Source organism: Vanacampus margaritifer, chromosome 7, assembly GCF_051991255.1.
Source record: "Vanacampus margaritifer isolate UIUO_Vmar chromosome 7, RoL_Vmar_1.0, whole genome shotgun sequence".
Classification (NCBI taxonomy): Eukaryota; Metazoa; Chordata; class Actinopteri; order Syngnathiformes; family Syngnathidae; genus Vanacampus; species Vanacampus margaritifer.
The window spans coordinates 10,876,140-10,902,519 of record NC_135438.1 but is presented as its reverse complement, the minus strand read 5'-3'; the positions used below and the strand labels follow the sequence as shown (position 1 = coordinate 10,902,519).

General features: G+C 39.9%; 1 protein-coding gene across 21 annotated transcripts in view; it reads left to right on the top strand.

Annotated features, from left to right (window-relative positions):
* LOC144055777 (receptor-type tyrosine-protein phosphatase delta-like) overlaps positions 1-26,380 on the top strand; it is a 209,188-nt gene that overhangs the window by 143,079 nt on the left and 39,729 nt on the right. For 5 of the 21 annotated variants that reach the window (XM_077572072.1, XM_077572071.1, XM_077572068.1 and 2 more), the window contains 15 exons: positions 93-238; positions 1,737-1,878; positions 10,303-10,491; positions 11,519-11,527; positions 14,767-14,784; positions 16,248-16,358; positions 19,029-19,040; positions 19,497-19,766; positions 21,125-21,234; positions 21,621-21,818; positions 23,518-23,643; positions 23,730-23,877; positions 23,954-24,099; positions 24,186-24,330; positions 25,188-25,490. In XM_077572072.1, coding sequence (XP_077428198.1) covers positions 93-238; positions 1,737-1,878; positions 10,303-10,491; positions 11,519-11,527; positions 14,767-14,784; positions 16,248-16,358; positions 19,029-19,040; positions 19,497-19,766; positions 21,125-21,234; positions 21,621-21,818; positions 23,518-23,643; positions 23,730-23,877; positions 23,954-24,099; positions 24,186-24,330; positions 25,188-25,490 — 2,073 coding nt within the window. The remainder of the gene's footprint in view (positions 1-92; positions 239-1,736; positions 1,879-10,302; positions 10,492-11,518; positions 11,528-14,766; positions 14,785-16,247; positions 16,359-19,028; positions 19,041-19,496; positions 19,767-21,124; positions 21,235-21,620; positions 21,819-23,517; positions 23,644-23,729; positions 23,878-23,953; positions 24,100-24,185; positions 24,331-25,187; positions 25,491-26,380) is intronic. The other 16 variants (XM_077572074.1, XM_077572079.1, XM_077572076.1 and 13 more) reach the window with 10 other exon arrangements.

Here is a 26,380-nt window from a genome sequence, read left to right as displayed (position 1 = left end):
TTTAAAAATACAATAATACACTAATTGATGTGTCTATGTAAATAAACCATACCGCACTTGTTTTGACTCTTTGTTGTTGTTTTTTAATACAGCCCCTCCGCGATTTACCCGAACCCCAGAAGACCAGACAGGAGTCCAAGGCGGAGTGGCATCGTTCGTGTGCCAGGCCGCCGGCGACCCGCAGCCCAAAATTGTGTGGAACAAGAAAGGCAAGAAAGTCAGCAACCAAAGATTTGAGGTATGATCCCACTGCTCCAATTGTTGACATTTAACTTCTTTCTTTCATATTTGCATCCAATGAGAACAATATTTTTTTCAAAATGGTGTAGTTTGGTGTAGCACAGGAATAAACAACATTTTGCTTGGTTTAATTGACTCAAACAGAAACTGGACTTGGAAATTCATAAAGACTTTTGCCTCGTTCGAAGAAATTTCCACTGCCAACAAGCCTCATAAATTATAAATATATGTGGTTTGGTCCGCTCCAAAATAAATACAGTTGTGTTTAGCAGTGACCCATGCAATGAAATATAGAGTAGACAAGGAATGTTATTAGATTAGCATGCCAGAAGAATTTTGCAATTCAGTTGTTAAGCCCAGTCGGTCTATACCAAAAAGTACCATCATTGGACATGTCATTAGAGACACCACAATATAATGAGATACAATACTAGTACTATAATGGTCTAATGATTAATTGTTTGTAGTATTTTTGTCTCCCTCATGTAGTGTAATAAGGTAACCAAAATAGTAAAAAAATATATATATAAAAAAAAGACCAACATACACTCCCACAAAACGTTTTAGATATATTTTATTTCTTTCTTTTAAATCTCTGTCTTGTGGCCAGTTAGTGTAAAAAGACTGTTGCACTCTATTGCTTGATGATTTGAGCTAAAGTAAATGGGATTTTTTTTATATGATCGTTATTAGTTTCCCAAAGGCTTTAACCTTTAGCTGCCCCCACAAGTCAACCTCAGAAGGAAACGCTGAACCTGCCTCTGTCATCCCATCAGTGTCACTCAGAGGTCAAGGCGCTTTCGAACCATAATAAGTTTATTTTCCTCACTGGTGCCTACTTATTTGTGATGAAATCACAGAGATTTTTTTTTTTAATCCGGAATATCTAACCCTGCTGTTTATTTCTCATTGAGCCCGTCCTGTCCATCGGGAGTGACTGTGGGAATTTTTGATTTATTGCATTTTAGTCAAGCCTTCTGAGAATTCAAAATCCTGATCTCTCACATTGCATGTAATAATCATATTCAAGGGCATTTTAATCCAAGTAGTCCAGTCCACCAAAAGGTTTGACATATCCCGTACACATTGCATGAAAATGACATCTGATCACTTTTGGTCAATACGGGAGGGGTCAAAGTTGGTTTTAGGGGCACCTCTGCGGGAGTCCAGAACACTAAATAGAATTGTGATTACTCATTGACATATTCATTGTTTGCAAGTAGCAAGCTATGTTAAACTTAACGTCCTTGCATTTGAACACAAATTAGTTTCAATTTCCAACTTCACACATCTTAACATGATATCTAGTCTACAAACACCGTCGGGTATGTTCCAACTAGCGATGCTAGGGTAACAGTACGTTCTAACTAGAGATGATACTGTAGGTTATAGACAAACCTTGAGCCCGAGCAGAAGAAATCACGTGTGAGCAAGAGCAATGGATGTCTTGGAACACTTGAACGCAAAACATTTATACATCATACCTTTTTCCACAGGTAATTGAATTTGACGACGGGTCTGGCTCAGTCCTGAGAATCCAGCCTCTACGGACGCCCAGAGATGAGGCTATTTACGAATGCCACGCCTCCAGCTCGGCAGGAGAGCTCACGGCCTCCACCAGACTAAGTGTGCTACGAGGTCAGTGCCGTCACACGCACAAACAAAGTTGGGTTCGCATCCCTTCGCCAAGCACAGATTTCCAAATCCAAAGGCTTGGATATGAGTCAAAAGCTCACATGAAAAACACAACATCTCATTTTATCTCTGGATCTGCACTAGCAATGCTATAAATAAGCAATAATGTTTATGTTTTCTTAACCCTGCAGAACCCACGGGGTCAAATTTGGCCCCTATAAATTCTGCTACTCAAATAACAAAGACCTCTTTTTTTTTTTTTACATATTTAACTTCAAAAGTCCAGAGTGCCACTTCTGACCCCTGCATGGGGCCATCTAGTGAATGAATATTGCACTTACATGAGCCAGAGTGGTGGTGACAAGATGGCTGTTTTGTTGAGCTGGAAATCAATCCAAACAAAACCATCTTCTCAGCAAACCATCAGATGTTAAAAAAAAAAAAAAATTGTTAATCTATTTCATATCATGTTGCAGAATGCCTAGGAGTATGTTTTATATATATATATTTTGATAAATTAGCAACTCTGAGCTAGTTCAAAAAACAAGGGTTGAAATGAGAAAAACATATATTTTGGTGTTCAGTGAACTTATAGCAGTCATTTAATGTATAATTCATAATTTTCCAAAGAAGGAAAGTGTGCTTGGGTTCTCCAGGGTTAATTCTCACAATGGGTGTAAATTCCAATTTATTTAGATACGATTTCACATACTGTACATACATACATTTTCTATACAAATCATATACGTTTCTTTTAACGTATCATACATCCATTCTCTGCTCCTTACTCATAATTCAGAGCATAGTGAGTTATACTTTTCATTTCCATTCTTTGTACTCATAGATTGTAAATTAGAAATATTAATGCTGACAAAGCTGAAAGCTCAGAAGAGGGGGGGTCTCTTTAGAAGTCAATAAGTGTAAAGGCTGTGTCCGCTGCACTACACGCTTTTGTTAGCGTTAGCAGCAGTCCATTAATGCAGATGGTGATGTTAGTGTTAGTGGAGTCCATTAGGAGAACATTATGCACCGGTAGTTGGAAGCTCAAGAGTGTCTTAGCGAGTGAAGCCGCTCAAGTGTGGATAATCACACCGGCTGCCTTTATAGTCCACGCTTGTGGGGGGGAAAGGACGAGCGCTCTATTGTTTCCATCCTCTCATCTCTCTCTTGTCTTTCTGTAGTACTTTACACACAGTCCACATTCTGTTGTTTTTTTTATTTGAACTGTTTCTTACCTTGCTTTACTCGTTCTCGCTCTCATCTCTCGCTCCACATGCTCTTCCATACGTCTAAATTATTCACATCAGACGGCTCTTTGCATCTTCTGAGCTGTTCACCATCGTCGCATGCTGCGTGTGCACGCGTGATCACTGGCGCATGCACATCTGTATGCGCCGTTGCAGAGTCGTTGCTGTCTCTATTTTTGTTTTTCTTGTCTGCCTTGACGGGAACCCGTCTCCTCCTCTTATCCAATCTTCATCCAAAGCATGTAGTCACTGCTCATGCACGTGTACACACGGCCACAAGCGCACACGTTCATCCTCAGTCTAAGATTGTTGTTTTTTTACGTTAGGATCAGTTTCTTTCGTCATTACTGAGTAACTGTTATTGTTTTTTGTCATTGATTTGGAAGAGGTCACATGGGAGCTGCTAATAGCGCCTAAAAGACTGTCAGTCCAGAACGTCAGTTCGAATGTGCACACCCACGCACGCACATACACACAAGCGCAGATGTGTCAGTCATGTTTCCCCTCCGCCTCTGTCCAGCGACAAAGTGTCTGACAGGAGGGATGTGATGCTAAGGTCAGCCGGCTTAATTACTGAGGATTACAACCAGTCCAGTAGAAGTCTTGGCCTTCTGTAATGGCTGTGATTGGCAAAGGCTGAAATAATAATGAAGTGGAGAGCACTCGCTCACTCACTTACTAGAGGATTTATTCATACAGTCTGCGTGTTCTTTCAAAAAGATCTTAAATGTACGGTAATTAAAATAAAATAAAAAATCACAAAAATTTTAACATTTATTTATTTTTACTGTTCTTATTTATATTACTGAAATTAAATTTAAAAAGCATTTCTTAACTTGCTTCAGTTTCCTAAACCGCTTATGTGCAGTAGTGAAGACGTATACTGGGACCTTGAGCAAGAAGTGGGATACAACCCAAACTAATCGCCAACTAAGCGCAGGGCCATTAAATAAGAATTTAATGACTAATAAAGCAGCTTCAAATTCATGCCAGCATATCTTCATACCTGTGAGGCTGTTATTTTGGGTTGGTTCATGGGGTCATAGTGTTGCTATGGTCCTATGTTTGTCCGTTGTGGTGATGATGTTGTCAGTTGCTATGCAGTTGTGATGGTTCCGTTTTAGTCACTCTTATTTTTTGCAGTTGCTATGCAATTGCTGTGTCCCGTATGAGTCACTCTTATTTTGTCATATAGGCCTTTATTCTGACATATAGAGATTACTGAGTGACACTTTTGTAAGTATGTCGAGTTTTCTCTAAGCACGTCGAGCTTTCTTATCCTGACTCCTTTATGAAGTATTTTCTTCAAGGCTATATGAATCCAGTCCCGCTCTCTTTTGTTGCTGTAGCTCATCTTTGTGGTATTTTTAAAAAAAAACTCTCTCTCTTATCCAATTTGAGTGTCTTGTCCGCGTTTGGTTCTTAACTCCCCATCTCATGTGACAGACACGGACGTGTTAACCACTCTTTCATTGTGACACAACTCAACCAGTATTTTATTTTTTTTAACCTGGTACAGGAAAGTGAAGGTAAGAATATACAGCTGCCAAGTAATATTGCTATCCACTAGCCAAGGTTTCTGAGATATTTTCTATTCTTATGAAAATAATTGAAGGCTCTTGTTCCTACTCAGCATTGTCGGCGAAATGACGGTTCATGGTCGGTCAAAATTAAAGAAATATAAATGTAGGTTTCATAAAACAGCTGTGTCCTAAAGACTGTGGTTGTAAAGTATTTCTTCTTGTAAATATAATAATGACCTTTGCCAATTGTATTCTATATTCAGTAGTCTGTACACTCTCTCCTAAAGTCTTTCAATCCCGTGGGTGTGATAAATGTCAAAGACAGATTCAACATTATGAAATGTTGCAGTTGAAAGTTGTCAAACCTAATGCGATGTAATATAATAATCAGGCCTTTATTTTGTTGTGTCAACCCACATACTGTTTAGTGTGTCATGAATGGGGGAGGCAGACAGGAAAACGTATTACACTTGGGCCTTCTGATGCTTTTGTTCCCAGAAACGCGGTCTTTCACATTTACAGTTGACAAATCTAGTGAGCAAATGTGCTCACAATTCATTTTGGATCTCCTATAAAGCAGATGCAGCAGTTTGCGAGGCAGTTCCCATGACTCTGAGACTGGCTTTGTCTTTGAGCTGTGAAATTATCTGGACTGCGCTCAGTGGAAACACTCAAGTGGGAGCACATCCAAATGAAACAGTGGGAGGCTCCGTCAACACGGGAGCGTTGGGTTACTCGTCTGCTCTGACCTCAAGGAGCAGCAGCGTTACCCTGAAAACACTTTGGTGTTGCTTTACACTTGTCCCGATGATGGATGACAAATAGCTTATGTTATACATGTGCAAATGTCCTCACTTGTCCTTATGTAGGACTTTTTTTTTTCAAGCAAAGCAAAAATAACTGTTATAGGAGACGTTGATGTTCATCTAGAGCAGGGGTGGGCACACTCGGTCCTCGAGGGCCGGAGTCCTGCAGGTTTTGGATGTTTCCCTTCTCCAACACAGCTGATATATGATTAGCTCATCAGCAAGCTCTGCATAACCCTGATAACGATCCTGTTGATAGGACTCCGGCCCTCGAGGACCGAGTTTGCCCACCTCTGATCTAGAGACAAAACCTTTGCTTTTTTGGTGGGTTGGGCAAATTCTGGTGGAGCGCCTGAAAATGACTATAAATCGATCAAATGACTACCTGCCTAAACAGAGATAGCCAAATTAAAGACCTTTTAACATTTTGACTGTTCTTTGCAGTGACATTCCACAAGAAATTGTTAGGATTTACCGGATTAAGGTCTGGTAAGAGTTTTTACAACCGAACGGAAACCGCTTAAAAACTTTTGTTCATCAGTATCAGTGTTTAATGGAGCTAAGAAAGACAATTTATAATATGAAAGTCAAAAAATCAGATTCTTAGGATCGGGGTGTTGTGAGGACCCAAATGCAGGATTCAGCGAGGTGAGGCCATCTTGCAAGATTTCAATAAGAAGGGATATATTTCCAAAGGAAAAACCAAAAGGCAAACAAGGAACTAGGAACACTGACAAAAAGACCAAAAGGAGATACAAAGTAACAAACAAAACATACAAGGCTAACCAGGACATGGACAGGACGAAGGACAGAGACTCTGGAATGCAAACGAATAATCCAACAAAGAGTGCAGAGAAGGAGGGAACTAAATAGGCGCAAATTAATGAGACAATGACAAACAAATGGACATGACACAAGGGGCAGAGGGTGCTGATTGGAAGACGAAAGGGGACCGGGATGAACAAATAAATCAATCAAACTTTATTTATATAGCACCTTTCATACATTAAAACGCAACTCAAGGTGCTGAACAATTAAAACATCCATAGTACAATAAAAACGGGGCACAGAAAAACCCCGTGAGGAAAGGCACCCAGGAGGAGCAAATCCACACACAGAGAGGGATGACTGCCAACCACCACAGGGAGCAATGTCATCCCAGATACCCCTGGCCCAGATTGACCCGCCCCACACAGAGTGAAGCGCGCCACAGTCCCCCGGGGGCCAAGGGGCCCCCAGGACGAAGACAGCCATCCCTCCCAGTGCCGAGGTTCCCCCATGAAGAAACACTGGAGCTAAAAACTTAGTAACAACCAAATAAAAACAGTTAACTCTTTGACTGCCAAAAACGTTAAATAACGTTTAGTAAAATCCTATGAAGGAATGCCAAAGACGTTAAAAGACGTTTGTTTCAAAACAGAGGTGAAACTAGCCATTTTCTATTGTTGATTACTCAAAAACGGAATAAGGTAGAAACAACTTTTTTTTTCTGATGAAAGATGAGAGTCCAATCTTTCATTTGGTAGTATGTGTGTTTCCATAGTCCAAACACATAATTTTCTGTGGACCTTGAAAGATCAGTCAAAAGATCAGTCAAAATGCTTAAATCGGCTGGCACCCACAGCATCCCTTTTCTGAAAACGTCTGGCAGTCAAAGAGTTAAACAGTAGAAGAAAGCGGAATAAAAGGCAAAAACAAAGCTAAAATACAATATGATGAAAAATAAATAAAGAAATAAAAGGGGTAAAAAAGATTATTCAAATGCCAAACTAAAAAGGTGAGTCTTGAGTCTCCTCTTAAAAACATCAATAGTCTCTGCGGACCTGATGCCCTCCAGCAGGCTATTTCATAGGTGAGGACCATAGTGGCTAAATGCAGCCTCACCGTGTGTTTGGTCCTCACCCTGGGAACAGTTAAAAAGCCGCTCTCAGAGGACCTTAGGAGCCGCGAGGGGTGATGCGGTAAAAGCAGTTCAGATAAATAAGATGGTCCAAGACCATTAAGACATTTAAAAACGAATAGAATCACCTTAAAATCAATCCTGAAGCGCACGGGGAGCCAATGCAGCGATTTTAAAACTGATGAGCACACTGACAACAGGGAGACATGACAGCTAAAACCAAATTAAAACTAAACCAAACAAAACACATATGACAGAAAACAACAAAACTAACCAGACACAAACCATAACACCGATTATACAGTTAGACTAATCTACAGCTACATGGCAATTTGTTGTCACATTTGAGTTGCAGTGTTACAGTGTGGGGGAAACAGCTCCCAATAGGTCAGCACTACCAATAATGGAAAGCCAGCATAGTAGAAATTAAAAGGATTAGTGCTGTCTTTTCTCAACCTGGTAACCGTAGTTATACCACTGTGAGTTCTAGATCATTTTATTTAGTTTTTAGTTTTTTTTGGTTTTCAAAGCTTGTAACAATTCCATCTTAGTGTTTTGTTTACATACATAGTGTACACCTTTATTTCAGATTTTTTTTTCAAGAAAATGGGGATCCTATAGCTCAAAAACTTGACGTAATAGAGAAAAATTTAGAACATTTTTGGATTCCGCACCAAAAATGTGTCAAAAACAGTTGTCAGACCTACAGAGGTATCGAGATTAACCGAACCGTCACGTCACAAGTAAGGACAGAAATTTACTGCCACTAAACTATTATTTTTGCTGAATGAAATCAGCATTATGAATAGAACATTCTCAAAACCTTGTATTTCTGTATTCAAAATGAGGTCAAATAGTCACATTGCTTTATAATGTCACACTTGTTGACGTTCAAATTAATGAAACCTTTTTGTCCAAACAAGTGTGTTTTTTGTAGCTACCTACAGCAACACATGATTGTGACAGGGAGCATCTTTTTTTCTAAGCATGCATCCTTGCCATTCAGCACAGTGTCCCACCCCAGGTAGATGAAATAGAATGCATTATAGCTGCCGATGACGGGCTTTCTTTGAAGTAAGTGTTTGCATAATGAAAGCGAGGAGAATCACGATTGTTATGCCGCCTTCCCTCCCTTGTGCTTCTTCTCCCTTCGTGTCTGTCTGTTATTTCCTACTTTCTTTTTTTGGCCCTGATTTCCTTCCTTTGTCTCGCTATTCAATTTCATTTTTTATTTGATTATTTTGGTGCAAATGCAGCTGTTTTCTATCCACCCACTCGCTCGCCCGTGCTGGCCATCACCCAAACACCTCATCTTGTTCGCTTTGGTTTATGATGTCCATGTTTCCACTTGTCGCTGTTATGATTGATTGAAACCGGAGCCGTTAAAAGGCCACACACATATGTGCTTTCAAAGCTTCTGTCTCACGACCCGCTGGCTGCAGTTCGATGGGTTAGTACCAAAATTAGCATCTCCTTGGCGAGGTTCAGTGCTAGAATTTCCCGTTAATGAGGCTCGGTGTGGTTGAAAGTGATCACAAGGGATACTGGATTTTTTTTCTTCTTCTTTTATATGAGGAGGAGGTTGGGGTGGCAAAGTTAAGATCGAACACACACAGGACCACAAAGTCTTTTTCCTTGTCTGTTTTTGTCATGGATGACTCATCAGTCTGTTTACTTAATGTAACCCACCAGGGGATATATTAGATACATGATGATCCATCCACACTTTATTTGCATAAAACACAGGCCAAAATATGTCTCTTTCGTCTTTTTTTTTACGTTTTTTTTTCCTTATAGATAGATTACACGTTGGTTTCATTAGCGCTGCTGTTGACTGTATTGTTGAACAATTAACTTTAAACTTTAGCAACTTGAGAATGTCCACTTGACTGACATTTCTACTTTTTAAAGTGAGCGTTGAACAAAAAGTGTTACGGAACAAAAGAATAATTGGCTTAAAAGGAAACCTAGCTATAGCTTAGCTTAGCATAGTTTAGCTATGCTCCATACATATACTACACCTGCCTTTGACTAATCGAATCTAATCTTTTTTTTTTTATTACAATGATTACTCAGAAAAGTTGATTCATCATTATAGAATGATGTATGATGGGTTGTCCCATATATCAAATGTCTTAGGATTCCGTAAGACGCCATTAAAAAAAAACTACACACGCACACAAAATCCATAGAGTAGTTGATGTAATAATTTATGGGATAATTTGACATTTTGAGTTTTAAAAAATGAACTTGGATAACTGGAACAATAACACACCCAAGAGAGCATGACGGCAAAACGACTTTTTCTTTTGAAAGTCTTAGCTGTGCATAATGTGGAGTGCCTGAGGCTGTACTGAATGTCCCCTATTTAGACCTATTTAGCATGTTACCTTGCTATGAAACCTTCAGCACTATACATTGAGTATTAAGAAAAACTGTACTAATGTCATTATTGTTATTATTATTATTCAAAAGTACTGTAATCTTTATATGCTATAATGTCATGATCTGAATATTTTGTTTGTTTTAACCGCACCATACAGTATCTTACTTGATGGACTGATAAAAAAAAAAAATACCACTACAGTACATACTCTCTTTTTCCTTCTTTTGAGAATGTGTGCCCCAGTGCTACTCTGCTATCCATTAGTTTGAATTACAAACCATGGGAATGCTGGTAATTAAGGGAATACCTCATTGAGCTGTAATAAATGTAAGAGCAAGCATAACAATATGATGTCATCATGTGAGGACAATCCCCCACACAACTGTGTGTGAAATTTCCCTAAGGATGAAGGCCATAATATCTCCATCTACATTTGATCCTGCTTTATCCGGCATGTGATGCAATGCTTTTTTTAATCCTAATACATGTGGACGCTCTGCGGGCTTATATAAACAGGTGAAACACTACGCACCTCTGTTCTGACACTTGTCTCTAATCCTAACAGAGGACCAGCTGCCTTCGGGGTTCCCCACCATTGATATGGGTCCCCAGCTGAAAGTGGTAGAACGCTCTCGGACCGCCACCATGCTCTGCGCAGCGAGCGGAAACCCTGACCCAGAAATTACTTGGTTCAAGGATTTCCTGCCAGTCAACACATCCAATAACAATGGACGAATCAAGCAGCTGCGCTCAGGTAACCAATGACTGAGTCCTGTAGCTCTTGTCCCTTCCTTAAATCCCACATTTAGTTCCACCTCAAGAGCTTCGATATTCCCCAATCCTGTTTATATTTCTGTTGGCCTTTTGTGAACCTTGCCCCGATTGCTGTTTTATACACTTCCTGGCGTGATTACTGGCCGTGTTCTTCTGCTGTCCCTCTCTGCTGCTGCTGCCGCCGCCGCTGCTATGAGTTGCCTTGGACTTTTAAAGAGAAAACTCCCAACTTTCTCCGCTTTGCTCCAAACACTCTGAGGCCTTCCTGCGCAAATCACCATTACGAGGCGGTTTATTTGACTAACGTATGCTATAAGGTTTGTCAGTGCAATTTATTCTTTTGACAAACTTCAAAATATTAACCCAAGTAATGGTGGCGTGTTTTAAGGGAATTGCCTCTTACAAGCAACCTCACTGCTGTGACTAATCAAATTGATAAAATAACTCTTTGTCCTTTGTTCAGAGGAAATCAGAGTGAAGTTATTGTGATAATTTGTGGAATTCAAAAACAAAAATGGCCTCACAATTAATAGCCACAGTAGTGTGTTAACCCTCAATAAGTCTTCTCAGTCCCTTCCTGCTACTTACTTCCAGGGATCAACTGGACACAAAACCCTCTCTTGTGATCTGTCTCCCAACTTTTTGCTTCTTTGTGAATTTAAAAAAAAAACAACCTCTTTGCTTCTATACCTGCTTGTTTAACTAGCTGGCTCAACCCAACGTCCTTGCTCAGTGTCCCCTTATAACTTTTATTGTACAAAATGATCAAATGTAATTTTTTAAATAATTGGAAAGCTACGTGAATAAAACATATTTGGCAGATTTCTCTATCTTTTTAATTAATTCATAAATAAGCATAATGTTTCATGTCATAGATAATACATAGACTTTTCTATTTGACTTTTGGGGACGGGAGTTCCAGTGTTTGTCAAGGTGTGTCATCAATGGACCGATTGTAATGCCATGTCTATGCTGTTTCTTTTCTCTTTGTATCTTTTTAACCACAGAGTCCTTTGGTAAGTGCTTTTGTCCCGAGGTCCACACCCTCACTGTCCACTCTTCTTTATACCTTTCACTAATGTTGCTGCTCTTCCTACTGCTGCTCACCTTTACAACATTAAGGCGTTATTAAAACGCATGGCATGCACCGTACTAACTGCTACACTGGGCACAGACAAGCATAGAAATGAAACACAGAATACACTAAGTGATATGCATAGACACACATTAATGTGCATTCATAGCTGTAACATACATACATACATACATATTGTTGTCGCCCTAGACATACATGTAGTTGGCCTCACCTTCACCCGTGCACCTGCAGCCTTTCCACACCCAGGGAATTATAAAAACTCTCTCCTCACACTTGCCAATTTACTTTTTCCAATCCTTCACTTATTTAATTATTCCTTCCCTCACTCACTCTGTCATTCACTCACCTACTTACTTTCCCTTCGCTCCACCTTATAGAGTTACCAGTCAATAAGTCATCAACTTTAGATGTCTGTTGGGTAGGCCTTGAACGGAGCCACTGTAAGAAAATCAATGGCTACTCAATTTCAGACTTCTAGACAGTAACTGTACAGTGTAACCTGTATATAGCTAACCTTGTTACCACTGGTTTTCTATACCAGTGCAAAATTCAATAGGTAAAGAAAAAAAATCCCCCTGGCCTATATATATATATATATATATATATATATATATATATATATATATATATATATATATATACAGTATATATATATTAGTTAATATGTCAGCGCTACCATCCAATTCTCAGAATTATGTGGGTTCAAGGATACTTACAATACATCCTACTTTGATGTGTTTTAGAACTGCCACTGCTTTTTGAATTCTCAATTTGAAGTGATCTACAAAAAAAATAGTTGTTGAGCCACTTTTCCGCAAAAAGATTGATAAAACTTGATCTGCTTTACCGTGTTTTACAGCCAACTGTATAGCCCAAATTGTTGTAGTTGCTTCCACCACTACTAGGGTGGGACATAAGGAGGTCCTTTGAGTTTTGTTTAGCATTGACATAAGCCCGTTTTTAAAGTATAGGTTTGAACATGCCGTAATTCAGTCATCAACATATGTTAACACAGTGCAAAAGTCATATTTACATTGAACATTAGTAATAAAAACACATTTCTAGGCCAATATAAAACAATCTAATGAAAGCCATTAAGTGCAGTGGTAGCTGAGCATATGCTTTCTTGTGCCATGTGATGCCATGCCAATTAAATCATTCCAAGAGGCAAAGTGGGATTGACTGTATTATTATTTTTTAAATAGTACCTTCTTTCTATTTTCTGACAGCCATCACACAGACTTGTAGTGTGTACGGCACTAAAGCACTGCAACTGGTAGGCTCTACAATTTTTGTCAAAGAAAATGTAGTCTTGCTAGCATACATACTTTAAAAAAAAAAAAAAAAAACAGCGATGCTTGGTCGAAACAGGGCTTTAGTTACTGTAAGTCAATTGCCTCTTGCCTCTTTCCTATACCGTAGTACAAGCTCAACGCTTCATCCGTTGTTTCGAGTGTCAGTTTTCCGATTAGAAATAGTATGGCGGCAAACTGAAAACCAGGACATTGAAAAGACGACATGCTAACAAACACCGTTTTTTTTTTTACTTCTTGTGATGTGGCAGTTGGCCATGTAAGGAGAAAAATTTTATTTGAGACTGAGAGCAGCAATAAATCGAGACTGTGGAGCATAATATCCACCATTTAGAGCTAAAGCATAGTGACAGGGTAAGCTAATGTTAGCATACAAGGTTTTTTTTGTCATTTCAAGCCATGTATCCGCAAATAATTTTAAGCTGACAAATCACGTCATCGATGCGGTCTGATTAATGAGCAGTATCTTCAAGTCCTGGCCAATGAGGAGAAGGTACCATGTTGTGAAAAAGAAACATATGAAATCAGGGTAGCGTACAGCATAGCTACTTATACCAGTAGACTCACTGTTGTCGTTTGAGAATCAGAATCATAGGCATCATTATTGGCCAAAAACACACAAGGGATTTGTCACCATAGTCACAACCTGTCCATGAAACATGAAAAATAACAATGACCAACAGAGAGAGACAAAACAGGGAGCCTGACGGTTTGCTAATTAGCGCCCCAAGTTTCTTAGATGGGGCATTGTAAATATTCACACAGTTTTATATGATTGATTAATTTAAAATGTATTTGCTTTTTGGGGCTAAATTTAACACAGAACATCCATCAACTAGCAACAAATTTAGCAAGTTTTGAAATCTTAATTAAAATATTTTTTTTTTTTTCTAATTTATTTCACTTGTCTAAACTGGCTGCAGTGAATTCTGTTCTGCAAGCTTGCGCTCTGATTCCGTGGAGCATCAGCTTGACATGTCAAAACCTTTTGTGGTCACTCCGAAAACATAATTTGCCCGATGGTACATATTTTTTCCCACAAAAAAAAAAACAATGAAAAAGGACACATTTACTCAACGTAGCACTGATTTTAATCCACGTGTAGCTTAATGCGAGGGATGTAACGATATCCAAACATCACGATCCGATAAATATCACGAATCCACGATATTGTGGGAAGGTTGACAATATAAAAAAAAAGCTCACAATACTGTATAAAACCACACGATATAGGCTTGGCCATGTCATGTTCTGCTGACGCAGGCCAAAAGTAATGTTGAAAAATATTTGCTGCTATGACTGATTTATAGAAGTGATAACTACCGCTGTGACCAAAACATGCCTAATTAAAATTAAACTGCACTAATAAACTAACCACAAGAGGGCGCTAAAGCTGCACAAATGAAATGCAACATTGCCTTTTTGCTGCTTTTATTATTGTGACACGACGACGACGATATTGTGGCAATTTTAATATCTCGATATCACGATATTGCCGTTATCGTTACATCCCTACTAATACTGAACACAAAATGTATTCAGAGTCTTAGAGACTGAGTGCAGCCATCTCTACTCCCTTGCTGAAAATCAATGAAGTCCACTCAATAACCCATCTCCTTATAGCTCTGTCACTCTGTCTTTCTACAATCTGTCTCTTTAAGCTTATTCTGTCTTGAGTTTAAAATTTTCAGCTCTTTCTTAGTTTTCTCTCTAATTTGGTTCTTCTTTCCAAGTTACACCCCCAGTTCTGTCAGTATCCCCTCCCTTGCCCCTTTCCCCTTTCTGTGGCACTAACATTTTCTTCTTCTTCTCCCTCTCTAATCTCGTGCATTCATTGCCCACTCAGGTGGCACGCCCATACGAGGTAAGACTGCTGGGAGGAGCAACGTGACACAGTGGCCTGATTCCATTCCAACCCTCTGCTTCCCCTTGCACCAGTGTAGGAAGCAGCTGAGGATGAGTGCATGTGTGTTGCCGTAGCGGTAACCGACCGCTCATCCGGCTGCTTCGCATCTGCAGTGGGAAGAGGAGCAAGAGGAGGGGGGGATTGGAATTGAGCGAGCAATTCATTATACTATGACTTTTAATCACCTTCCCTCCTCTCATCTTTTCATTATCTGGTCATCTGTTCATTTTGCCATGTCAGCCCCACACTCGTTAACATAATTCCATTGCTTCCTTAATCATCATCTAGTGATCCCTCTTTTGTACCCATCACTTTAATATCAATTAGCGTCTAACATTGACCGTACGTCAATCTAAAGCATGGTGTGTTTTAGGTGACAATGATCATGTTTTCGTGGTCTTTTTTTTGGGGGGGTGACCTGATTTATTTCTCTTTTTTTTGGTGGGGGGGGTCTTGCCCTAAGCTTGACCCCGCCCCCTTTCGTTCTACCTTGTCTATATTTACCCAATCAAACGTCCCAGTTTTGTTTTCCCTCCCAGCTGTTATTCGCTCAACCCAAAAGGTCCAGATGGCAAAGACACACTTTCAGACATTAGTGTGCTCGCACACACACACACACACAAACACATACACACGTTTCTTCATGCGTTTGTTTTTTTCCCCCCAACCATTGCTTTCTCTCTTCTCTCTCATTACTGATAAAAAAGCCCCAAACAACCACTTTTTTGATAAAGTTTTTATGGGCGCTTTTTTGCCTTCCAATACCATCAAAATAAAAACCTCGGGTTGACTTTTTTGACAGTTTTTCTATTTTCAGGGAGTGAGAAAGCATCGGCCCCCTTCCAAAGGCTTTGCGTATGTCGTTTTATTTTTTATTTTTTTTATCTGTTGGCCTTAACAAAGGTCAGTTGATTTATTTACCTCTTTTATTGGGTGTGTATTTAATGACATCACACTCCTGATCCCATTGGTGGATCCGAAAAAAGTCAGGGTTGTGTTATTGCCATGGCAATGCTTTTGAAAAGTGATGTAACTGCAACTCAATTTTCAGACCGTTTTCAAAAGGCTATTTGTGACTGGATTTCTCAACATGTTGATTGTTGGCTTATTTATTTCTGTCTTGCATGAAGAACCATATTCCCTCTTATGGACTTTTTGTTTCCCTCCCATTTCTAAATCAGGATGCTGACCTTTGTTTTGAGGAGATTTTTGCAGACAGTGACAGAAATGTGTCCCCCTTTAACGGGCTCTTTTTTTTTAGCCCTCGTCTCCACCGAGTTCACTTTTTGCTGATACTCAAACTCATTTGTCCTTTATAATAATAAATGTTCTGTATGAGATTATGATGTGTTTACTGACTGTTCATTCAATGTTTCTGTCCTCCTCTCTGTATATTTTCATTTCCTCATTCCGGCATCCAGGTGCGCTGCAGATTGAAATGAGCGAAGAGTCAGACCAGGGCAAGTATGAGTGTGTTGCCACCAACAGCGACGGAACTCGCTATTCCACACCAGCCAACCTCTACGTCCGAGGTAAGAGGAGAACTTGAAGGGCACTGAAGTACCAATTTGAAAATTGTATAAATGTGTGTATTATCTATAAAGTACCAAAATGCTAATATAATGGCACTTTCATATAGAGCATGTAAAGAAAAACACTTCTTATATATTAAGGAGACCAGGCAGGTCCCTACTTGAGCAAAAACTCCAATCTTACTTTACCTTTGACAGAATGATTGAAGACAGTTTTCAATAAATATGACCACATAGGTCGTTTTGAAAAGGTGTCAAATTACGACCAAAAATACTAAAGTGAGACTCGAACCCGGTCCCGTCTGGTCGGAAGACGAGTGTTTATCTGACGGAGCTGTTTGTCCAGTGATTGTTTTCGTGTTGACTACAAGTTGTCTACAACTTCACTGTGCCTTTTCCTAATCTCAACCATTAGTGTCCCATGTAAAGACGTAATGTTTACCGTACAACATCACTGAAAGCCTCATCTTAACCCCAACCATTAGTCCGTGACGGCGGATTGACATACATGTCAAGTTGTCAACACTAAAAATAAACTCTAAGCTCATTACTGGACTGATAGATCAGTAATATAGTCGTTAGTCTTTCGACCAGACGATCCGGGTTCGAGTCTCAGTTTTGTATTTTTTTGCTATTTAACATGGCCGATAGAGGTTGCTAAACTACAATATGTAACACTTGGTCGTATTTTGGTGCATGGTAAAACAACCAATATGGTTGTTATTGTTGGAGGATTTGTTGAGTGATTGGCTCATCTGCCACCATCATTTGGAGTAGTTTGAAGAAAGATCGAGGGATTTGGGATGGACGTGAGCCCGACAGAAGATATATATGTCTGTGACATGAAGAAATATTCAACCAAAAATTAAAACTCAAAATGGTAAATCAAGTGCACTTATGTAGCACTTTATCTATACACCATACAGTGTCCAAAGTGTTTTACAAAGCCTCATTTATTCACTTATTTGAAAATATAGCTATGTATTGAACCGAAGTGAACAACAGCGCAGTGATACAATGTTAATGTATGGAAAGGTTTTTCTTTTTAATTTAAAATAGCTTACTTCAATTTCCTGGATTTATCATCGTACCCTGGCCAAGATATAACCACAGTGAGGTTTTTTTTGTCAGTTTTTTTTTCTTTTGCGTCCAGTAAATCCACCTGCAATGTGTCGTACCAGCTAGTTAGTGCTAAACAAACCTGTCACCTCCGGTCCTGCGTCCAAGTGTCCAAACTGACTAACTCTTTGACTGCCAGACGTTTTGAGAAAAGGGATGCCGTGGGTGCCAGCCGATTTAAGCATTTTTGACTGATCTTTCAAGGTCCACAGAAAATTATGTGTAGGGACTATGGAAACACACATACTACCAAATGAAAGATTGGACTCTCATCTTTCATCAGAAACAAAAAGTTTGTTTCTACCTTATTCCGTTTTTCAGTAATCAACAATAGAAAATGGTTAGTTTCACCTCTGTTTTGGAAAAAACGTCTTTTAACGTCTTTGGCACTCCTCCATAGGATTTTACTAAACGTTATTTAACGTTTTTGGCAGTCAAAGAGACTGTGACGGTGTGAGAGGCCAACAGCGAAGTAACAAAGACATTGATACAAAGCCTGGCTGATTTATTGACTGACTGCTTAACAGTTAAATTTGATGGTCATTAGCTAGCTAAACATGCCCATCCACACACATGCAAACGCTTCTAGGTGTCATGCTTAGATACATGTGCACTCTCCACCTTCATACGTCACACTAATACACATACACGCTCAATATGCTATGATCTTTTCTGACTCAAATCCGAAAATTCTGCAACCTACACTGTATGGATTATTTACATGGAAGTATCGTTTTTTTATGTTATTTCCAGGAATGCGTGTTAATCAGATTACACATTTTATTGTACAATATTATACACAGCGCAATATCATTTCACTTATTTCACTTCCAAGCCATTAAAGAGAAGGCTTCCAAAACAAGGGTCGTCTTTCCACACAGTTAACGCAGGCCTGAGTGTTTTTACTGAGGCTATTAATCTCTCTGCCCTCCCTTCTTAGCCTTTAGACCTCCGAGAGAAAACAAATCATCGTCTGGTTAAGACTTTTCGTGTCTCTCGCCAAAATCTGACAGGCGCCTTACCTCTTTGGGCACTTTAAGAGCACGCGTTCTCACACACGCCCGACCAATGTTAGTCTTGAAGACATTTTTAATCCGGAGGCCTTTTGCTCTGTTGCCACCCCAACCAACTAAAAAAAAAAAGGCAACCTTTAAAGAGCCTGATTGTTGCTTACCCCGGGGAATTAGAACCACACACACATAACAAGATGTACAATTTCAAACCCATTAATGTCATAAACTAACAGATATATCTACGATATATGCACAAACAAGAGAGTCAGGGATGTGTGTCTAGTACTTGCAGGCTCACAAAAATATTGTGGCAAATTCAAGTGAGTGTTTGACGGGCTGTGACGGGCTTTCACCGACACACTGGCCCTCCACAGCTTCATTTTTTTCCTGCTTCCCCTCTCGTCTGTTGCCACGCTCCTCTGTCTAACGTGTTTTCTCTCCCTGTCTCTTCTCTGATATCGGCCATTTTCCTCTCTTTACCCCCCCTCCTCCTCCTCTTCCACTCGCCGCCCCCGCTCTGTCCTTACTCCCTCGGCAGAGCTCCGAGAAGGTTGGTACCGTGAAGACAATGTGACTCTATTGAATCTCAGTATTGAGTGTTTCATTTGGTCGATTAAGATACCATTTGTGTTGGTGTTTTCAGCCTGGTTTATGTGCTGTGCAGTTTTGTTTTCTTTTTCCTTGAGTGTACGTGCGTTTTGCTGTGCTTTGTTTTTGTTTTTTTGTGGGTATCATTTGGATTTTCATGCATAAAATATTTATTTCCCAGTGCTAACACCATGAATAAAACATTTCCATATCACATGCGCCCAAGTGGTGACTTACCTTCCTGTTGGAATGTTTGCTGTCTTTTCTGATTGCCACGAAATTTCATTTGAAAGCACGTGGCACTCTGAAAACACATGCGCAGATCCCTATTGTGCTGCACTTTACTCAACAACACGCTCATAAATGTCTAATGGCACTTCCTTTCCTGCCTTTCTGCTTTTATTGCTCCGCGGTCCAGTGCGTCGCGTCCCCCCTCGCTTCTCTATTCCTCCAGCGGACAGTGAGATCATGCCAGGGGGCAACGTCAACATCACCTGCGTGGCAGTGGGCTCGCCGATGCCCTATGTCAAGTGGATGCTGGGTGCGGAGGACCTGACCCCCGAGGATGATATGCCCATCGGTCGTAATGTCCTGGAACTGACGGATGTGCGCCAGTCCAACAATTACACCTGTGTTGCCATGTCAACACTCGGCGTTATTGAGGCTGTGGCGCAGATTATTGTGAAAGGTGAGTTTAGCAAGAAATGGAATGAAAGGAAGCTTCTGGTTGAGCAGAGAGAGCTTAAGCGAGTAAGAATGGAGTTGATATTCTTAGACGTCTTTCATTCCCAATTTTCATTTCCTCTTCTGCCAACCTAAACAATACCTTTCCATCGAAAACACAAGCCTCAAGTAAAGTAAATCCATGAGAAATATTTGAATGGTACTTGAAAGTAAGATTCGATTTCACTAATGAGCGAAATGAGGAATAAAAATGGTCTCCACTTGTTTTAGTTAGCATTTTATAGGGTATGATGATTTTAACTTGAGCCGAAATGGACCCCAAATGCATTATTAGACCTGTTTGATTTCTCCTAGCCCAATAGTTCTCAAACATTTTACAAGGACCACCTCAAAAAAAAATATTTGGCTCTCCAAATACCACCGTGATGACCAACATTAAAAGGTAGTTGTGAAATATGCCGAAATATGCAAATACTCTATTACATGACGAACGGCGTGAAAATAAACTTGAGTTGAAGGTTAAAGGAAAAACTGCACTTAAATAAAGATTCAAATGAAATGTATTACACATAAAGATATGAGTAAAAGTGAATGTTGTGTACGTCAAAGGTAAATATAACTGAATTACGGATTTTCGATACCACAATTTTTTGGGACCGATACTATTACGAGTACTTAACATTTGAGTAGCCACGGATACTATATGCCAAGTACTGATACCACTAGTACTTTTGATACATTAAATAAAAAAAAATTAAAAAATTAAAATTACAGATAATTTTACAAAAAGCCTTATACAGTCTATCCCAATATAGCATTTGCCCTTAAAATTGCATAAAACTAATTAGAATTTTCTATTCACCGAATTCTTAATTACTAGACCCTGACCATAAAACAGCCAGTATCGGCCACCAACATGAGTATTGATACCTTGAAATGAGCTCAGGTATCAGCCCAATAATGATATCGATCCCTAAACTGAATTCTACTTAACAAATGTACTGGATTTTTAAAAATAGATTGCACCACTATAAAATTATACACAGTTTGAATGTTTAATTCAGTGATACTTCTACCAGTAATGTTTTTTGTGCCACATCGTCCCAGTCAATGAGCAAAGAAAGTTCATAATAATAATAAAAAATAATAATAATACAATGAAGAAAATTATATTTTATTAATATACTATTATTTTGAATGTAATAATTATTTAAAACATCAACCATATTTTTAGGGGTTAAAATTGATGCATTTATTTTTTATTATTTTCATTATTCATACTGATTGTATGCACATTGGTGTATTCTCTTTCAATGATCCGTTTTCAAGGGGCAATGAGCATTAACGCTGTAATTCCTTCAGCTCTCCCAAAGGCTCCTGGCACACCCGTGGTGACTGAACGAACTGCAACAAGCATCACTCTCACCTGGGATTCTGGCAACCCTGAACCTGTCTCCTATTATGTCATACAAGTAAGTGACAGTCACACAAACACACCAACATGTGCAGGTTGTTACTGCATCGATTGGCTTAAGCAAAGCTGAATATGTATATGAAAAGGAAACACGATAATACACTGTAAAAAAAAAAAAAACAGTATCCCCCTGCTGGCATTTATTTGTGTAATGTTGTGTGACCAAACGCTCTGTCCACAGATCATCCCTCATTTCGGGTCATAAATCATAGCATGTGTTGGTTTAATGCCCGCGTGTTATTGTGTCTTATATCTTGATGCCCTCTCTCTCTCTCTCTCTCTCTCTCTCTCTCTCTCTCTCTCTCTCTCTCTCTCTCTCTCTATCTCTCTCTTTTTCTCTCTCTCTCTCTCTCTCTCTCTCTCTCTCTCTCTCTCTCGCTGCAGCACCGTTCCAAAGGCTCCGAGGACCCCTATAAAGAGATTGATGGCATCGCCACCACTCGCTACAGTGTGGGTGGCCTGAGCCCTTACTCTCATTATGACTTCCGCGTGGCAGCTGTTAACACCATCGGCCAGGGTCCCTCCAGCGAAGTGGTGGAGGCTCGCACGGCAGAGCAGGCGCCCTCCTCACCTCCCCGACAAGTAATTGCAACACGTTGAACATTCAAAGTGAAGGCCACCGTCATAAATGTATCATAATTATTAGCAATAATAAGTGTGCATCTTGGCTTGTATTCAAAAATATAATCTTATGTCAAACAGGGTTGTATTTTTATTCATCTTTTCACTATGGAGATTCTCTTGTGCACAGTTGTTTGTCAAAATGTATGTACTTGTAACAGTCCTTAAGATCTTAACTTGGGTCCAAAATTTTATTTATTCCTTCAAATATGATAAAAGGATAGTTGTCATTAACGAATAAGACGACATTGGTGTTGAAATCTGATTTAATATATTTGATTCACATTCTTGAACAACTAGAGGATTGCCAGTGGGATACTTTAAGCCCTTTTCACACTGCATTTAGCAAGGCATTGTCATCAAACCCATTCATTGTGTATGTGGTGAGGGGGCAGGGACCACGGAATGGAACGTTGCTGGGTGGCTCGGTGTGGAAAAAGGACTTCTGCCACGGCTGCAAGGCACCTCGAATTGGAAAATGTTCTATTCAAGAGCAGCGGTGTCATAACGTCAGACAAGCGCCTCCAATTGGAGAGGAGCTAGCAGAGTCATTAGTGTTATTTTGGCGGTCTTATTTACAACTAATGAAACTATCCAAGTTCCTGCCGAGCCATTGTCAAGTCAGCGCTTCCTTTTGCAACAATAAAAGATACATCTTGTCGAACCAGTGGCCAAATCTCTGTTCTTACTTTCTGGTAAGGCTTCTACGTCCACATATCCAAATATGGGCATGCTAGACGGGTCATTGGCATTGCCGCGCAACTGTGTCATAATGAGTAAGTGCAGTGTGAAAAAGGCTTTATTGTCTGCAGCCATAAATTTGTCTATAAAGTTTCCATGCCACATTATTTTAACACTGGAGAACCCAAGAACCCTTTTCTTCTTTGGAAAATTAGGAATTATTCATTAAATGACTGCTATAAGTTCACTGAACACCAAAATATATGTTTTTTCAATGTTTTTTTCAATTTATTCCCTAATTTAGAATTAGGGCGAAATTTGACCCTTTGGGATTTAGGGGTATCATTTCGAAAAATCTGAATAGCAAAAACTGTCAGTAAACTATAGAATTTAAGAAAATAATCAATCAAATACACAGCTACATTGAACAATATATATTTTTTGTTTTATTTTTTGCATTTTAGCCATCTTCATGACCATCACCACTCTGGCTCATGTAAGTGCAATATTCATCCACTAGATGGCCCCATGCAGGGGTCAGAAGTGGCACTCTGGACTTTTGAAGTTAAATTTGTAAAAAAAAAAAAATTAATAAATAAAAAGGTCTTTGTTATTTGAGTAGCAGAATTTATAGGGGCCAAATTTGACCCGTGGGTTCTCCAGGGTTAATTAATCTTTCATTTTCACCAAAATTGCCCCTTTGTTTTCAACTTTCAACTGTGGCAAACCTGAAGTTCGCTAGTAACTCATCACTCGCAAGTCATGGCAACAACAAAAAAATCAAACAAACTCATGAGTCAGGGCACTCGTCATCACTGTATTTAAAAGGTTTTCATGATACATTTGCATATCCTGTACCTTCACTTCAGATCATTCTCTGCCAGCCCAGCTAAAATGGATCTTCGACATCTATAGCCGTCAAAGGCAGTAAATTAGTTAATTAGTGGTAGTAGGATAAGTATTTACTATTCGCTCGCAGGTCAGAGGTCGCATGCTGAGCACCACAACGGCAATCATCCACTGGGATGAGCCAGAGGAACCCAACGGGCAGGTCGTGGGTTACAGGGTGTACTACACCTCAGACAACACGCTGCCAGTGAACCAGGTATTTGTTCACAACGTTTGTCTAAAGACTTGCCTACTCCATGTCAATCGTGTTCATCCTTGGCCTTGTCTATGGGTGCTATGCAGTGGGAGAAGCAGATGGTGCGGAGCGCCAACTTTATCACCATTCAGAGCTTAACTCCTAACAAGACGTATTACATCAGAGTGTTGGCATTCACCTCTGTTGGAGATGGTCCTCTTTCCGAGGACCTGCAGATTATTGCCAAGACTGGCGGTAAGACACCAGAATATGTCACCCGTTATAGATCAAACAAATAAGTTAATAATGATCTTGTTCCTGAACTCTTCAGTCCCATCCCAGCCTTCAGAGTTCAAAGGAGAGGCCAAATCTGAGACGAGTATCCTGTTGTCCTGGGTAGCTCCACCCCAGGGTGGCCCTGACAACCAGATCACAGGATATGAACTGGTTTATCGACGAGCAGACGATACAGAGGAGGTGAGCAATGGAGATGGGAAGGGTTACTTGGTTGTCGGTTGGTCAATGATGTTAATATCCCCAAAATATCTTCATTGTCCCTTTAGAAGAAGGTGAGCTTTGAGCCGACAACCTCGTACCTGTTGAAGAACCTCAAGCCTTTCTCAGCCTACACTTTCCAACTGGCTGCCCGTAGCAAACATGGCATTGGTGCTTATACCAACGAGATTTCCATTGACACACCTCAGACACGTAAGTTCAGCTGCATATTGTACAGTGTGAATGCGGTGTGTGAAAAGTCAGGCTTTATTTGAACAATGCAAAAATAGTCGTTGAATCAGCTACCAATGGCTCAGCATAGATACTGTACCCGCCTTCAATATGAACCTAAATTTAAAAAAAAATCAATAAAAAGTGCAACAGAAGCATAACTTTAAAAGGGGTCAGAAATGTTCCACATTGTCATAAGCATGTTTTGTTTGCATTGTTACAAATAGCCCAACCTGAATTCTCACTTACATTGACCTCAGGTTTGATATTTTGACAAATCAAAGTCAAATATGAGTTCCAAAACCTGGCTATCTTTCTTGATTGGCATAACATAGTAAAGTTATTTCTATTGTGGGATATCAAGGTGAGGTCTGTAAGAGATGCAGTCTAAGCATGGGTAAAAAAAATAAATAAAAATAAAAAGTCAGAAGTTTGTAGCTGGAGATGTGATCTCCTTCATGGATCAAGCACTCAGACTTGAGTAGGACAAGTAAGTCCCAGGCAGGTATGTTTGTGTGTTCTAAGCTCTAGTCAGTCTATTTTGTGTTGCGTCTTTTTGAAGTCATTCACTCTCTTCTCATCAGTCAAACAGAAGTCGACACCCATCATTCAGTATCTTTGTTCAGTCATCTTGCTTTCTAGTCAGAGGGCCATTTTTCTTGATAGCTTCTGTTCTCCAGTGTTTTGTTTTCATTTTATGTTTCTTTGTCTTCTGTTCTCTGTCTTGTGTCTGCTCCATTCCATCCCCATTCCTCCACCTCACCCCAATAACAACTTACACACAACTCACACTCAACCCAAAACAATACCAACTCTGCCTCCTCAAACCGGCAAATCAGTTCCTTCAGCACCTCCCCAGGACATAACATGCACCAGCCCCACTTCTACCAGCATCCTGGTAAGTTGGGCACCACCACCTGTGGAGTTTCAGAACGGCGTCATTACGGGATACGCCATCCAGTACTCCACTACCGGGGTCAACAAAACATCCAAAAGGATTGACGGCATTCCTACGGAAGGTTCGCCGTATCTCTTGGAAAACCTGGAGAAATGGACTGAGTACGGAATAACAGTGCGGGCGCAGACGGAAGCCGGCGACGGACCCGAGAGTTTACAGCTGATTATCCGCACCGAGGAAGATGGTATGTTTCCAAAAAGTCTTAGGATGTTCCGCCCTGCTAGCAATGGCTACCGCTACCCCACTAACACGACTAATGAGCTCCAAGCACCTGTGGCTAACTTACTCAACAATGCATTTGAGAACAATTTTGAAAACCTTTACCATTTTATCCCTCCCAACCACCCAAACTGGAAAAAGTCCCTTTTCTCTTCCCTTGCTCCTGCTTCCACTCCATCTGCAGCAACTCTTTTTTACATGCTGCTTTTGTTTTTATAATCCGCTTTTTTTACTGCTTTTTGCCCTTTTGGTCTGTGGATTTCCCTTTCTTGGAATAACAAATACCCCTCAATAACTTTGGCTGAACCTTGGCCTTCCCTCACTCCTAACTGCCCTGCCAAATCCCTAACACCTTGAACAGCTGTTTTGAATGTGTTTTAGCCACGTTTCATCAATGTGTTTTCCTAATTTTCTCATATTTTCAGAGATATTTTGACTATTCCTACCTAATGGTTGATACTACCAGCGTTCCACCAATAACACTGACTCCAGTGTTGTGGGAAGGAAGTGTAGCTCTTGGCAGCACAAGAGAGTTTTTTTTCTTGATAACAGTATTTTCTCTTTGACTGTCTGCCACTGTTTATCTGCCCGTGGCGACAAATCCCGTTCTATCTGCCATTCTTATCTTTCTCTACATTTGCTTCTTATCCGTCACTGCTTTTTTCTCCATGTTTTTCCTCAAGCACCCACATGTTCTTTTTTTTTTTTTTTTTTTACTATTTTGACCTTTTTTCCCCAGACATCACTGAAAATTTAGACTTTTTGGATGGCTGCATTTTTACATCAGTTTTTCAGTGTCTTTTTCTGCCCCCGATCTATTTTTAATTATAAAGAATACTTCCGCGCTGACGTTTA